Source organism: Mobula hypostoma, chromosome 12 (assembly GCF_963921235.1).
Source record: "Mobula hypostoma chromosome 12, sMobHyp1.1, whole genome shotgun sequence".
Taxonomy (NCBI): Eukaryota; Metazoa; Chordata; class Chondrichthyes; order Myliobatiformes; family Myliobatidae; genus Mobula; species Mobula hypostoma.
The window spans coordinates 70,300,532-70,315,902 of record NC_086108.1 but is presented as its reverse complement, the minus strand read 5'-3'; the positions used below and the strand labels follow the sequence as shown (position 1 = coordinate 70,315,902).

Sequence of the window (15,371 nt, the reverse complement as noted above, 5' to 3'; positions counted from 1 at the left end):
AAAATTCTCCTGATATCCAAGCAAATGGTTAAAAATTGATTATCTGGTCTTTTATTTCATAGCAGTTCTTCTCTTTTTGCTATTTCTGATATGGAGTACAAGTCACAATCACTTCTTGGAATGTCATATTACAGGTCAACAGATTATAAAAACTGCATTACAATTCTGATTTCTTCAGATAAAGTTAGTCATCCTACCTGTCTGAAAATTCCACTGATTAAATTGAACAGCCAATGTATTCAGAACTGGACCTTACTCTTTCACTAGCATGATATGAGATTGAGGCACAAAATAAAATAGATGAAATTTCAAAGTAATGACTGTATGATGATCATGAACGGAACTTCTGACGAATTTGTTTCAAACTCTCAAGCAGATTTATGTAACTTTGCGGTTTGCCTAAAGTTACATTTCAGAATGTATGAATTTATGAGATTTTTTTTTCAGAAATAAAGCAATACACTACATTTCTAAATTAAATAACTAACGGTATTATTGTTTATATTTTTGTAAGTATTTAACTTTGGGGTAACTTTCTGATTTTAGCTCTAATCTAAGAACAGTTTCAGTGTAGCATTAGCATAATTTTATGTGGGAAACCACAGAAACTGATCTTTAGGAATGGGGTTACTGAAAGATCTTTTCTATTAGAATAGACAAACCTATATAAATGGTACTTCATTTCTGGCTTTTGTGGTTGATGACTTTGGTTTGTTTAAGATGTTGCAACAGATCAACTATATCGATTGTTAGAAGAATTTTAACGAAGTTTCACAATATGGATCAATTAAAGAAAAAAGAATTAAAAGGTAATTTGTAAAATGGATTGCACATAACAAATCCTTAGTTAATCTTTGAACTGTCTGTAAATTCATAAGAATATACAGCAAGTAATGTAGTCTTTCTCTGTAAGTTTCTTTTCAATCTGCACTTCGATCTCTCCAGCATAACTGCACTGCTGTGGAATACCGTGCATTCCTGACTTCCAGTGCTGTTTGTACACACTCACGAGCTGCTCTAGGTTCCTCCCACATCCCAAGAAATTAGTTGATTGACATAGGGAACAATTTGCAGCCAACTGACCTATGAGAGTGGTAGCATTTTAGCAGAGTTAATGAAACTGAAGAAAATGAAATTAGCAGGGGATGAATGTGCTGTTGCTATGTGGCTCTATAATGCTCTATAATAAAATGTTCACCATGAGATGCCAAAAATCACAAGATCAATCTTGTTAAAAATAAAATTTTAATTGGTTTTAATTTCTTATATTACGTCATCTGGACAAAGAAGGGCGATATTACATATTCAAGTCTTTAAATAATACTCAACTAGGATAAACAATCTGTGTGGATGGGAGCAGGAAATAACATCTAACAAAGAAAAAAAAGCAAAGGGAAACAGCTTCAAAACAGGCAGCACAAGGTCATGCAATTTAGATCTGAGTAGTTCACACTGGACATTATTTGGGGAAAAGATAGAGAAGCTGCAGCCAAACATAGCTACACTTATCAACATAACATAAAAAAGATCTTTCATGTTTTAGTGACTTCATCAAGGAAAAAAATCATGTTAATTTCAAGAGCTACTCCCTGTATATAAAATAAAAAGGCATTAAACTGGTCTCAAATTTTTTGCAAACATATTTATAACAAAGTAATGAATTGTTTTGATATAATTCTTATATATCTCCAGATATTTTATAGGTTAACATTTCAGGTCAAATTATTGAATTGGAATTAACTTCGTAGATTTCCATCAGGTGTAAGATGCTGCTGGTGAAGCACAGTGGCGATTTGCTGGCAGCAAGCACAAATATTAACTACTTTATTAATTACACTTTTCGTTGGAGATGATCACTGCAATCAATAGTTTGCAACTTCCATTTCAAAGTTGAGCTTTTGAACCGCCTGTATGACCTGGCGTTTTTGTGCTGTAAAATGAAGACTCGAAGGTGCAGGATGGCTGCAGCGTTACATGCAAGGGCCAAATCAGGTGGTGGGCCAGGTTTGAGAGTGGGGAATGAGCCAATGTTTGGCCACTGCTGGAGTGGACAAGGAGGCGATTCAAAGTGGTAATACCAAGGTAAGGCAGATTCGAGGCAGCAGGGCCCATGACCAAGAGCGAGGAACAACCCACAGTTTGGTCAATTTAAGCACCGGGCCAGATAGAGAAGTTCAGGGTATCAGGGCTGAAGGAGAAGGATGGGCTGGTGTTCAGCTTGCTGCTCAGCAAGGTTTACGCTGAACTGAGGCTGTGGCCTGCCACTAATGGGCTCCTGGACTGGCTGCAGCGATGACTGGCTTCGTGGCTGTGAACTCACTTATGTGAGCTTATGCCTGCCTTTTTGTTGACTTTGTGGAACAATCTATGTTCCAAACCTATTCTGGGATCTGTCCCCCACTTTTCCTTCGCTACATCGACGACTGCATTGGCGCTGCTTCCTGCACGCATGCTCAGCTCGTTGACTTCATTAACTTTGCCTCCAACTTTCACCCTGCCCTCAAGTTTACCTGGTCCATTTCTGACACCTCCCTCCCCTTTCTAGATCGTTCTGTGACAGAACAATCTCTGGAGACAGCACATCTACTGATGTCTATTATAAGCCTACTGACTCTCACAGCTATCTGGACTATTCCTCTTCTCACCCTGTCTCTTGCAAAAATGCCATCCCCTTTTCGCAATTCCTCCATCTCTGCCACATCTGCTCTCAGGATGAGGCTTTTCATTCTAGGACGAACGAGATGTCCTCCTTTTTTAAAGAAAGGGCCTTCCCTTCCTCCACCATCAACTCTGCTCTCAAACGCATCTCCCCCATTTCATGCACATCTGCTCTCACTCCATCCTCCCGCCACCCCACTAGGAATAGGGTTCCCCTTGTCCTCACCTACCACCCCACCAGCCTCCGGGACCAACATTTAATTCTCCGTAACGTCCGCCACCTCCAACGTGATCCCATCACTAAGCACATCTTTCCCTCCCTCCCCCCCGCTTTCCGCAGGGATCGCTCCCTACGCGACTCCCTTGTCCATTCGTCCCCCCCATCCCTCCCCACCAATCTCCCTCCTGGCACATATCCTTGTAAGTGGAACAAGTGCTACACATGCCCTTACACTTCCTCCCTCACTATCATTCAGGGCCCCAGACAGTCCTTCCAGGTGAGGCGACACTTCACCTGTGAGTTGGCTGGGGTGATATACTGCGTCCAGTGCTCCCGATGCGGCCTTCTATATATTGGCGAGACCCGACACAGACTGGGAAATCGTTTCGCTGAACACCACGCTCTGTCCGCCAGAGAAAGCAGGATCTCCCAGTGGCCACACATTTTAGTTCCACATCCCATTCCCATTCTAATATGTCTATCCACAGCCTCCTCTACTGTAAAGATGAAGCCACACTCAGGTTGGAGGAACAACACCTTGTATTCCGTCTGATGGCATGAATATTGACTTCTCAAACTTCTGCTAATGCCCCACCTCCCCCCTTGTACCCCATCCGTTATTTATTTTTATACACACATTCTTTTTCTCTCTCTCCTTTTTCTCCCTCTGTCCCTCTCACTATACCCTTTGCCCATCCTCTGGGCTTCCCCGCTCCCCCTTTCCTTCTCCCTGGGCCACCTGTCCCATGATCCTCTCATATCCCTTTTGCCAATCAACTGTCCAGCTCTTGGCTCCATCCCTCCCCCTCCTGTCTTCTTCTATCATTTCGGATCTCCCCCTCCCCCTCTCAAATCTCTTACTAGCTCTTCTTTCAATTAGTCCTGACGAAGGGTCTCAGCCCGAAACATCGACTGTACCTCTTCCTAGAGATGCTGCTTGGCCTGCTGCATTCACCAGCAACTTTTATGTGTCTTGCTTTCAGTTCTGAATGTTATTTGCATACTTATATTATTTGCACAATTTGTTTCTTTTTTCCCCCTGCACATTGGGGGTTTAATATTTTTCTTAAATTGATTGTAATGGGTTTGTTTTGTGACTGCCTGTAAAGAGATGAATATCAAGGTTGTATATAGTATATGTACTTTGATAATAAATGTAGTTTGAACTTTAACAATACTTCTTCCCAGTAAGTCTTTAGGGATCAAAGGTGAGTTGCTTCTACTCAGTCCTGTGGGGCCAATGTGTAAACAGCAGACTCTTCTATCAAACAGAACCAGTGTTAGCTGATGGAGCAGACAATGGGCTGTTTATGTTCCATCTACTACTTACAGAGCCTTTTGTGTATTCCTGATTCATGGCCTTGGAGGTTCTTAATCCCATCCCAAATTCTACTAACAACCATTGAAACTGCCCTCAACTGCATCTCATCCATTTTCCAGATATCCATGCTCATCCATTCTTCCCACCACCTTAATGCAGAGAGTTTCTCTTGTCCTCACCTGTCAGCTCATGAGTCTCTGCATCCATCACATCATTCTCTGCAACCTCAATCATCCTCAACAGGACCCTACTATCAAACATCTTAATCTCTCCCCCACAACTCCCCCCCCCCCACTTTTCACAGGGATCGCTCCCTCCGTGGTTCCCTTGACTATTCATCCCTTCCCACCAATCCTCCTTCTGGCACTTATTCCTGTAAGAAGTACTACAACTACCAATTCACCTCCTCACTCAACTCCATTCAGGGCCTCAGACAGAACTTCAAGATGAGGCATCACTGCACCTGTCAATCTTTTGGGGACGTCTACTGTATCCAGTGCTCCCGATGTGGCCTCCTTTACATTGGTGAGACCTGACGTAGCTTGAAAGTCTGCTTTGCCAAGTATCTTCATTATATCCGCAAAAAAATAGGATTCCCTGGTGGCCTACCATTTTAATTCCTATCACCAATCTCATTCTGACATGTTGGTCCGCGGCTTCATCTTCTGTCACAATGAGGGAAGGCCAATCTCAGGATGGAGGAGCACCAAGGTAGCCTCCAACCTGATGGCATGAACACTGATTCCTCATTCTGATTATTTTTCTTTCCCCTTCTCCAAATCCCTACACTGGCTCTCCCTTACATACCTATCACCTCCCCATGGTGACCCTCCTCCTTCCCTTTCTCCCATGGTACACTCTCCTCTCCTATTAGATTACTTCTTCTCTACCCCTTTACCTTTTCCACCCATCACCTCCCAGCTTCTTCCTTCATTACCCCCTTCCCCACGCACCTGGCTTCACCCATCACCTTCTAGTTCGCACTCCTTCCCCTCCCCATGCTTAAATATTCTGGTTTCTTCCCCCTTCCTTTCCAGTCCTCCCTTTAGGGTCTCAGCCCAAAACGCCAACTGCTTATTCCTCTCCATAGATGCTGCCTGACCTGCTGAGTTCTTCCAGCATTTTGTGTGTGTTGCTCTGGATTTCCATCTTCTGTAGAACCTTCTGTTTCAAATTCAGCTAATCCAATTTCAGCAGTCATGAGTCAAAAATTGCTAGGAGAGGTTGAATTTCTTTAAGATGTCTTTGAACATATCCATGAATTGTTTCCTCTGTCCAGCTGATAATCTCTTCCCATGAGAGCTTGGAATAGAGCATTTGCCTTGGAAGTCTGGCGTCAGATAGGAAAACAAAGAGTACAAGAGATCGGGCCTGACACTCAAAATGCAAAAGGCTTATACAGCCTGTTCCTGCTGCACCAAATTGATCCCTAACAAAATAATCCACATCTTAATCTCAGCGAAGACTAGCTTTGATAATAAAATTCACTACCACTAATGAATTAGCACAACCTTTGGTTGAAGGAGGAAAGGATACTTGAAGGTTGAGACTTCAGAATCATAGTCAGCCAGGCAGCAATGATCCTTGCTCTTTCATGTGCGTCTGAAACCTAGACTAATTATGGTAGGCATCTAAAGCACTGATAAAGTAACATCAATACAGTTTTTGCAAGATCCTCCAAATTCATTTAAACAGCTAAGCAAACCAAAATTAGTATTCTCTCCTGGACCAATACACCCATTATTGAACATAGCTAATGCAAATTGAAATGGTTGTGACAATTTCAACTTAATATTCTATATTGCTGATCCACAAAAAAGGGATTTCAATGCATAAAGTTTAAATTATTCGTATTCTAAATACTTCAAGCAAAAATGGAGCACAAGCCATTTAAATTTTCATATTATACAGTTTGACATATTATGCTGAAAGTAATATTTTTAAGAAGGGTAATTTAATAGGAGCTAATTATGGGATGAGATAGAGCTGTTACACTTAATTCTGCATTGCTATTTTCTAATAATATGATTTGTATGAACAGTATGCAAGACAATTTTTTTCCACTGCATCTCAGCACTTTGGTAGGCATCTAAAGCACTGGAAAAGTAACATCAATACAGTTTTTGCAAGATCCTCCAAATTCATCTAAACAGCTAAGCAAACCAAAATTAGTATTCTCTCCTGGACCAATACACACTTTATTGAACATAACTAATGCAAATTGAAATAGTTGTGACAATTTCAACTTAATAATTTATCTTGCTGATCCACAATATAGATCAGCAATATAGAATATTAAGTTGAAATAATATTATTCCAACTTACAGCACATATAAAGTTTCAAATCACTATTGCTTAAATCTTGAAATTTCAAAAAAATCCTACCTGCCTTCATTCAATCATTGATACAGAATATTTTTTAAAAGGGAAAGGGGAGCATGCATTGATAAAATTCAAATTGCACAGCAGCATTTACAAACTCCAATACTATTATCCCTCAAAGAAATTCTGATCACCTTAAACATTAAAGCATATTTGTTATTAATCCATAGCCACAAATACATAGTTCAATATTTTTGGATAAAAGCCATAATGCAGCATTAACTATAAATCTAGAACAGCAATAATGAATAAATCTGTTTCAGTATAGCAAAGAGATCTGGGAATACAGATCCACGTTTCCTTAAAAATGCATCACAGGTAGAGCTTTTAGTATATTGACCTTCATAAATCAAGACAGTGAGTACACAAGTTGGAATGTTATGTTAAGCTGTACAAGATGTTGGAGAGGCCTGACCTAGAGTATTGTGTACATACCTAAAGGGAAGGTATTAATAAGCTTGAAAGAGTGTAGAGAATATTTACAAGGACATTACTGGGACTTGAGAACCTGAGTTATAGGGAAAGATTGAAAGGTTAGGAATTTATTCCCTAGAGTGCAAGAGTACAAGAGGAGACCTCACAGAGATACTGTACAAAAAAAAATTATGAAGGGGATAAACAGGGTGAATGCATGCATGCCTACCGCGCCCCCCCACCCCGCCCCAGATTGGGTTAAGACTAGAACTAGAGGTCATGGGTCATGGAGAATCTAAGGTGAAATTTCTTCACTTAGGAGGATGGTATGTGTGTAGAATAAGCTGCCAGTAGAAGTGGTAGATGCCAGTTCTATTGTAACTTCTAAAGATGAGCACAGGGATGGGAGGGGTTTGAAGGGATATGGGCCCCCTGCAGATAAATTGTATGAGATCAGGGTGGCCTGGATCAAGTAGGCCAAATGACCTGTTTATGTGCTGTTTTGTTTGTAAACATGAACATTTATTTCACTGAGGCTGAAAACATTGGTTGTCAAGGCATAAACAGCTCCTCTGTACACATAATCGAACTAAATTTCAGTACAGAGAAATTAAAATTACATCTACAAATTATTGTATTTTTTTTATTAAATACATCCCAAAGTACATTTATCCAACTATGAAAATAAATCAGTCATGATCAAATGGCAGAACAGACAATAGCCCAATTCTGCTCCTGTTTCTGTGGTCTTCTGGACATTTGGCAAAAGCGAGGCTTTTAAAAGAGAAAACGAAAAGCTCAGGGATAACATATTCATGATGGAAAAGAAAAGGATTATAGTGCCCTAGTTGACAAGGGTAATTGAGGCACTGGTCAGGAATAAAGGAAGCATATGTCAGGCATACCTCCACAAGAACCACAACCTTGTAGTAATTTAAAGGTATGTGTGCTTCAATGACTTGGAGAGCTATGTTGGCTGGAGTCAGGACTTTATGCTTTGGCTCTTGATAGGGTCACTCATGCCAAACCGGTCAAAGGGTAGAGGCCAGACTAAGAGTGGTCCACAGATCTTCCAGGTTTGGGGGTTCAGCTCGGGGCTAACAACCCTGACTGGTAAAACAAAACTCTTATGGAAAGAAATCCTCTGAGTATGGTGATATTCCTGAGTCCTCACCCCAGACGTGCAAGACTGACAATAGGCAAAACTAAGAGGAAGCCATGAACACCACCAGAGATGGAGGATCTCCTTTGCTGCCCTAAATGCCAGCAGTGTAACAGGCAAAAGATGATGTCAGGCATAGGCAGATGGTATCAAGCAAGTCCCTTAAGGAGTACAATGGATACAGTAGTACACTTAAGAGGGAAATTTGAACAGTATAAAGAGATAGCATTGACAGACAAAATAAAAAGGGGAAATCCCAAGAGATTCTTCAAGTATATGAAGCGCAAAATGGCAACTAAGGAACAAGAACCTTATGGATTAATATTCTTCTCAGATATAGAACCAAAGGAGATTGACAAATTGTTAAATGAATATTCCTCATCTGTATTTTCCATGGAAAAGCTCATGGATTAAAAGAAATAGACAATATCCACATTGCAACAAAGGTACTGCTGGCAGTCTTAAATGTACTAGGATTATAAGAACACAAGAAACAGGAGCAGGAGTAGGCCATCTGGCCAGTCCAGCCTGCTCCGCCACTCAATAGAATCATGGCTGATCTGACCATTGACTCATTTCCACCTACCTGCCTTTTCCCCATAACCCTTAATTCCCCTACTATGCAAAGATCTATCCAACCTTGTCTTAAATATATTGAGCAGAGAATTCCACAGATTCACCATTCTTTGGGAAAAGCAGTTCCTCTTCATCTCCATCCTAAATTTACTCTCCTGAATCTGAGGCTATGTCCCCTAGTTCTCATCTCACCTACCAGTGGAAGCAACTTTCCCACCTCCATTTTATATATCCCTCTCATAATTTTATGTTTCTATAAGATCTCCTTTCATTCTTCTGAATTCCAGCAAGTACAGTCCCAGGTGACTCAATCTCCTTTCATCGTCCTAACCCCTGATCTCGAGAATCTGGTGAACCTCCTCTGCACCACCTCCAAAGCCAGTACATCTTTCCTCAAGTAAGGAAACCAGAATTGCACGCAGTACTCCAGATGCAGCCTCATCAGTATCCTGTACAGTTGCAGCATAACCTCCTTGCTCTTAAATTCAATCCCTCTAGCAATGAAGGCCAACATTTCATATGCCTTCGTGACAGCCTGCTGCACTTGCAAACCAACCCTTTGCAATTCATGCACAAGCACTGCAAGTCCTTCTATACAGCAGCATGCTGCAACCTTTTACCATTTAAGTAATAATCTGATCTGCCAAACCCTTGCCCACTTACTCAACCTATCTATATCACTCTGTAGACTCCCTGTATCCTCCGCAAAATTTGCCTTTCCACTCAATTTAATACCATCAGCAAACTTAGATACACTACAATCAGTCCCCCCCCCTTCTAGAACATTAATATATATCCTGAACAATTGCAGGCCCAGCACTGACCCCTACAGCACACCGTTCACCACTGATTGCCAACCAGAGAAACCCCCATGTATCCTAACTCTCTGCTTTCTATTGGTTAACCAATCCTCTATCCATGCTAATACATCAACTCCAACTCTGTGTATCCTTATCTTATGGATAAGTCTTTCACACAGTACCTTATCAAAGGCCTTCTGGAAATCCAAGTAAATAACATTCATGTGTTCCCCTCTATCAACTCGTTATATCCTCAAAGAACTCCAGTAAGTTTGTCAAACAGGACCTGCCTTTGCTGAATCCATTCTACGTCTGCACAATGGATCCATTTCTTTTCAGATGCCTTGTTATTTCTTGATAGCTTCAAGCATTTTCCCAACTACAGGGTTTAAACTAACTGGCCTATAGTTACCTGCCTGATACCCATGTTCTTTTTTTAAACAATGGTGTGACATTCACCTTCTTCCAATCCTCTGGGACCGGCCCTGAATCCAGAAAATTTCGGTAAATTATCATAGTCATACTTTATTGATCCCGGGGGGGAAATTGGTTTCCGTTACAGTTGCACCATAAATAATTAAATAGTAATATGCAAATTATGCTAGGAAATAAGTCCAGGACCAGCCTACTGACTCAGGGTGTCTGACCCTCCAAGGGAGGAGTTGTAAAGTTTGATGGCCACAGGCAGGAATGACTTCCTATGACGTTCTGTGTTGCATCTCGGTGGAATGAGTCTCTGGCTGAATGTACTCCTGTGCCCAACCAGTACATTATGTAGTGGATGGAAGACATTGTCCAAGATGGCATGCAACTAGGACAGCATCCCCTTTTCAGACACCACCATCAGAGAGCCCAGTTCCATCCCCACAACATCACTGGCCTTATGAATGAGTTTGTTGATTCTGTTGGTGTCTGCTACCCTCAACCTGCTGCCCCAGCACACAACAGCAAACATGATCGCACTGGCCACCACAGACTCGAAGAACATTCTCAGCATCGTCCGACAGATGTTAAAGGACCTCAGTCTCCTCAGGAAATAGAGACGCCTCTGACCCTTCTTGTAGACAGCCTCAGTATTCTTTGACCAGTCCAGTTTGTCAATTCGTATCCCCAGGTATTTGTAATCCTCCACCATGTCCACACTGACCCCCGGGATGGAAACAGGGGTCACCAGTACCTTAGCTCTCCTCAGGTCTACCACCAGCTCCTTAGTCTTTTTCACATTAAGTTGCAGAAAAGCCAAAGTCTCTGCCATTTCTTTCAGTACCCTGGGATACATTCCATCAGGACCAGGGGACTTTTCTGTCTTCAGGCCCACAAGCTTGCTCAGCACTACCTCTTTAGTGACAGCTATTGTATCGAGGTCCTCACCTCCCATCGCATCCACAACCGCTCTCTTCAGTGTGTTAAACATGTCCTCCACCATGAAGACCAACACACAATAGTCATTCAAAGCCTTGGCCATTTCCTCATTACCCAATATTAATTCCCTCTTCTCGTCCTATAAGGGACCTACATTCACTGTAGCCATCATTTTCCACTTTATATAATGATAAAACTTTTACTACCGTTTTTATATTTTGTGCTCATTTATTTTTCATAATCTTCCCTTTTATTCCTCGCTTAATGATTCTTTGTTGCTTTTTAAAATTTTCCCAATCTTCCAGTTTCCCACTACTCTTAGTGACTTTGTATGCATGAGCTTTTAGTTTGATGCCTTCCTTTATTTCCTTAGTCATCCATGGCTGGTTCTCCCCACCCTTACTGTACTTGCTTTTAACTGGAATATACTTTTGTTGCGCACTGTGAAAAATCTCTTTGAAAGTCTTCCACTGTTCCTCAGCCGTCCCACCATATAGCCTGTGTTCCCAGTTTACCCTATCCAACTCCTCCGTCATCCTGTTGCAGTCTCCCTTGTTTAGGCATAATACACTGGTTTTAGATCAAACAATTGCACCCTCCATTTGTATGAGAAATCATACTGTAATCACTCTTCCCAAGAGGATCCTTAACTACTAGATTGCTAATTTTACCTGTCTCATTGTACAGGACCAGATCCAAGACAGCACGTTCCCTTGTAGGTTCGGTAACATGCTGTTCAAGAAAGCCATCACTATGCATTCTATGAAGTCCTCCTCAAGACTGCCTCGACCAACTTGATTCACCCAATCTATGTGCAAGTTAAAGTCCCCTATGATAACTGCTGTTCCATTCTTACATGTCTCAGATATTTCTCTGTTTATTGTCTATACCACTGTTATGTTATTATTTGGTGGCCTATGGACAACTCCCACTAGTGATTTTTTTCCCCTTTACCCTATTCTTAATCTCTAACCAGATGGATTCAGCATTCTGTTCCTTAGGTCTTACATCGTCGCTCACTATTGCCCTGATTTCATCCTTAATTAAGAACAATACCCCACCTCCCTTACTTTCCTGCTTATCCTTCTGGATTACCTGATATCCTTGGATATTTAATTCCCAATCCTCTCCACCCTGCAAACATATTTCTGTAATGGCCACTAAATCATACCCCTTTTTACTGATTTGTGCCACAAGTTCACTGACCTTGTTTCGAATACTATGGGCATTCAGATAAAGTGCCCTTACTCTCATTGTGCTTTTAAAAACTAGTAATCTTTGTCTCTTTTGCACTTAACTTTTTGCACTCCACCCTTAACTTTTGCTTTTACTTTATCTTTATCCACACTTGTCTCTTTTACTTTATCCATACTTCTCCAATCTGTTGAACCCATTCCCTTGCTATTTAGTTTAAAGCCCTATCCACAACCCATAAATCTTGGGAGCCTGATCAACTATCAATTTTGCAAAGAATGCAGTGAATTTAAAGAGTGTGGAAAAGAGGTGTCCAGTGAGTTTAAAGAGAATGTGGGAAAAAGAACCCAATGAACCAGATACCAAACCACTGGATAACATAACGGATTATCCATGGTTTACTGTGCTATATAATCCATTATCTGTGAAGAAATCCAACGGATGCCACCGGAGAAGGAAATATAACTAACATTAGCTACCCTTTGTGCTGTTCTTGTGCATCAGCGTTTTTAAGCAGCAGTCTGGAGTTAAAGTACAAGCTATTTCCTCTTTATAATAAAGACACCTGCATTTAACAACTTCTCAAACTGAAATGTATTCTCTGGTGGTTTCCCCAAAGTTCATCACTTGTGAAAAAAACTCTAAGCCTTTTTATATCAGGCTTGAAACTGATTTCATAACCAAAAAGACAACTCACCTTTCCACAAGCTCTGCAGTGATGACGTCTCTTTGTGAATGTAAACTTCATCTCACATTTCATGCAGTTAGGTGCTTGGGAATCTGGTACCCATACTGGAGCAACATCACCCAAGCTTGTAAATGGCTTTTTGAGAAGTCCTGGAAACTGTCCAATTCGCAGGTCATTATTTGGACTTTCAGATTCTACAACATAGTCTGAGTTGATATCTTTGGAATCACCAGAATAACACGCTCCAAAGTCATCAACATCATTGCTGCAATCTGGAACTGAATTACCATCATTCAAAGCACACAAACAGGAATCTTCAGACGGTTCTGTTTTATCAATGAAACCGATATTTTTATTTTTTGTATTTTGTGCAGGGTTACTTGAGCCCAAGTCATTCAATAATTGGTTGGTCAAAGGTTTTGGGATTTGTAGTTTCAAATTCAAAGGTTGCTTCGGTCTCGCACCTCCAAATGGAATACTAGCAGACTGTGCATTATTTAAAGCTAATTTTTCTGCCTCATCCTGTGCACCAGTTATTGCAGCAGATGGACTGGGGGTGTTAAAATAGTTGTCTCTCAACTGCTCTGCAATATCTGTAGAAATACTTAATCTGGTCATATCATTAGCTATTCCAGGTTCCACTGCACTGCTTTCTTGGTGTTGAATGAAGCAACTTTCTGATTTGCTCTCCTCTCTTTCCTTTTCTTCAGTTACTGAATCTTCTTTTAAAGGCAAAGATTTAGAAACACAAGCCATTGTTGAATTAGAAATTGACAGAGAGTCTAATACATCACATGAATAGCAAGATGTTGACACCGTCTTTTTCATGTCAGCACACAAAGGAGAAGACCTTTGCAACCAATCGTCATTCGACATTGCAGATTCCGTCACTGGTTTTGTTAGATCTAAAACAATCTCACTATTCTTTCCTTCCAGTCCTTCATGACTAACTTGCTTTGTGTGTGGAGTTAACCGATCAATTGCTGTGTCCGTCTGAGATGACGACATTTTATTTGAGCGATTAGATAAGTCACTCTGCGTGAACAAAATGTCACTAGTTTTTTGGCAAACAGCCATTTCATCACTTATACTCATTGTACTGTTGTCATTTTCAAAATGGTGTTCATCATTTCCACAATTGCCATTATTTGTGGAATTACATTGCACTGCAATCAAATTTGGCTGCCTATTGTCAGAACAGGACCCACACTGTTGGGATTGTGCTGTCTCAGAGTCTATTTTGATCCCAGTAAAATTATCCAGATCACCCAATATCATTGTTTTTGCCAAGTCATCCAAATCATCTCCACTTTTTACAACAAAATTATTTTTAACCTGCATTGACTCATCTTCTAGCTCAGTAATTGTATCATTTGTTTCAGTTTTTCTAGAGATTGAATCACTTAATTTGTTTGTAACAGCAGCACCATCCAATCCAGACAATTCAGTCTGTTCACAAATAACTGACAAATCATCAGCTCTCCAAGACTCTTTTGAATTAGGCGATACATTTTCTAAATCTGTACAGTTCACTAAATTTCCAAGTGAAGATTTCACAGATAACTCGTCTCCACAGGGTGTGCTGAATTGTTTAATACTTTTCATTTTACCTGCCTTCTCAGAATCGCCATTCACAGCAGATAATAATGGTCCACTTTGCGGATTTGAGCTTTCTACCAAAAAACTGTTAACATTCAATGCATTTTGACTATTTGTGTTATCTTCCTCCAAAAGGTCACTACACTGTTCCAACTGACAGTCAGAATTCTGTACAATTATCCCAAATATACCTGAAGAATTCATATCTTCAGAAGGAGTTAGTTCATGTTCACAAGCAGACTTCACTGATGATTTAAAGTTTGGCCAATGGCTACAATTGCTTTTGTTATCCACAGGAGCTCCTTCATCATTAATCCAATGAACGTCGAGTCCTAGGCTTTCTGTGGAATCATTTCCATTAAGGCAGTGATCCCCTCCCCCAAAGACTGAAATCTCTGTGTTGGGTGAAGCACAGCATTTTAGTTTTGCTTGCACCTCATTGGATAAAGCTCCAACATTGACATTAGACAAGGCTGGATTTAAAGACAGCAGGTGAGAGGGTGGATCCAAAATCTGACTCCACTTTGCCTCAAATACACTTGGGGACTCCGTCTCATCTGAAAGGAGAAAAAATTCAGATGTTATCACCAATGTAAATTTACTTATTTGTTTGCTTTTATAATTTATTCTTGTTAAATGCATAAAACACTCATTTGAATGTACTTGTTTAGTGATTATAGTGGTGAGTACAGGACCGGGGAAATTCAAAGACTCCAACAAAGCAAAACCCAAAAAGTAATCAGCAAAAGTGGTATTTCAAACTTAAATCAATTTCCCATTCATTTATATTAGTGACCCCAAAACATATTCATGTAAGCATAGTTACAGATAAAGCATTTATTTGAAATAACACAAAGGATTCAATACATTTAAAATGTAGCATTAACTAGGACATTTTTAAAAACAAATAACTGTCATAATGAAGGTCATTCAGCTGAACATTAAATTTCCATGAAGTGTTTCTTCACTGATGCAAAAGCAATGCATAGAATGTC

General features: G+C 40.5%; 1 protein-coding gene across 1 annotated transcript in view; it reads right to left on the bottom strand.

The window, feature by feature from the left end:
* LOC134354899 (zinc finger FYVE domain-containing protein 9-like) overlaps positions 1–15,371 on the bottom strand; it is a 159,351-nt gene that overhangs the window by 91,140 nt on the left and 52,840 nt on the right. Inside the window, exon 3 of the mRNA XM_063064353.1 lies at positions 12,787–14,933. Within this exon, the coding sequence (XP_062920423.1) occupies positions 12,787–14,933 (2,147 nt within the window). The remainder of the gene's footprint in view (positions 1–12,786; positions 14,934–15,371) is intronic.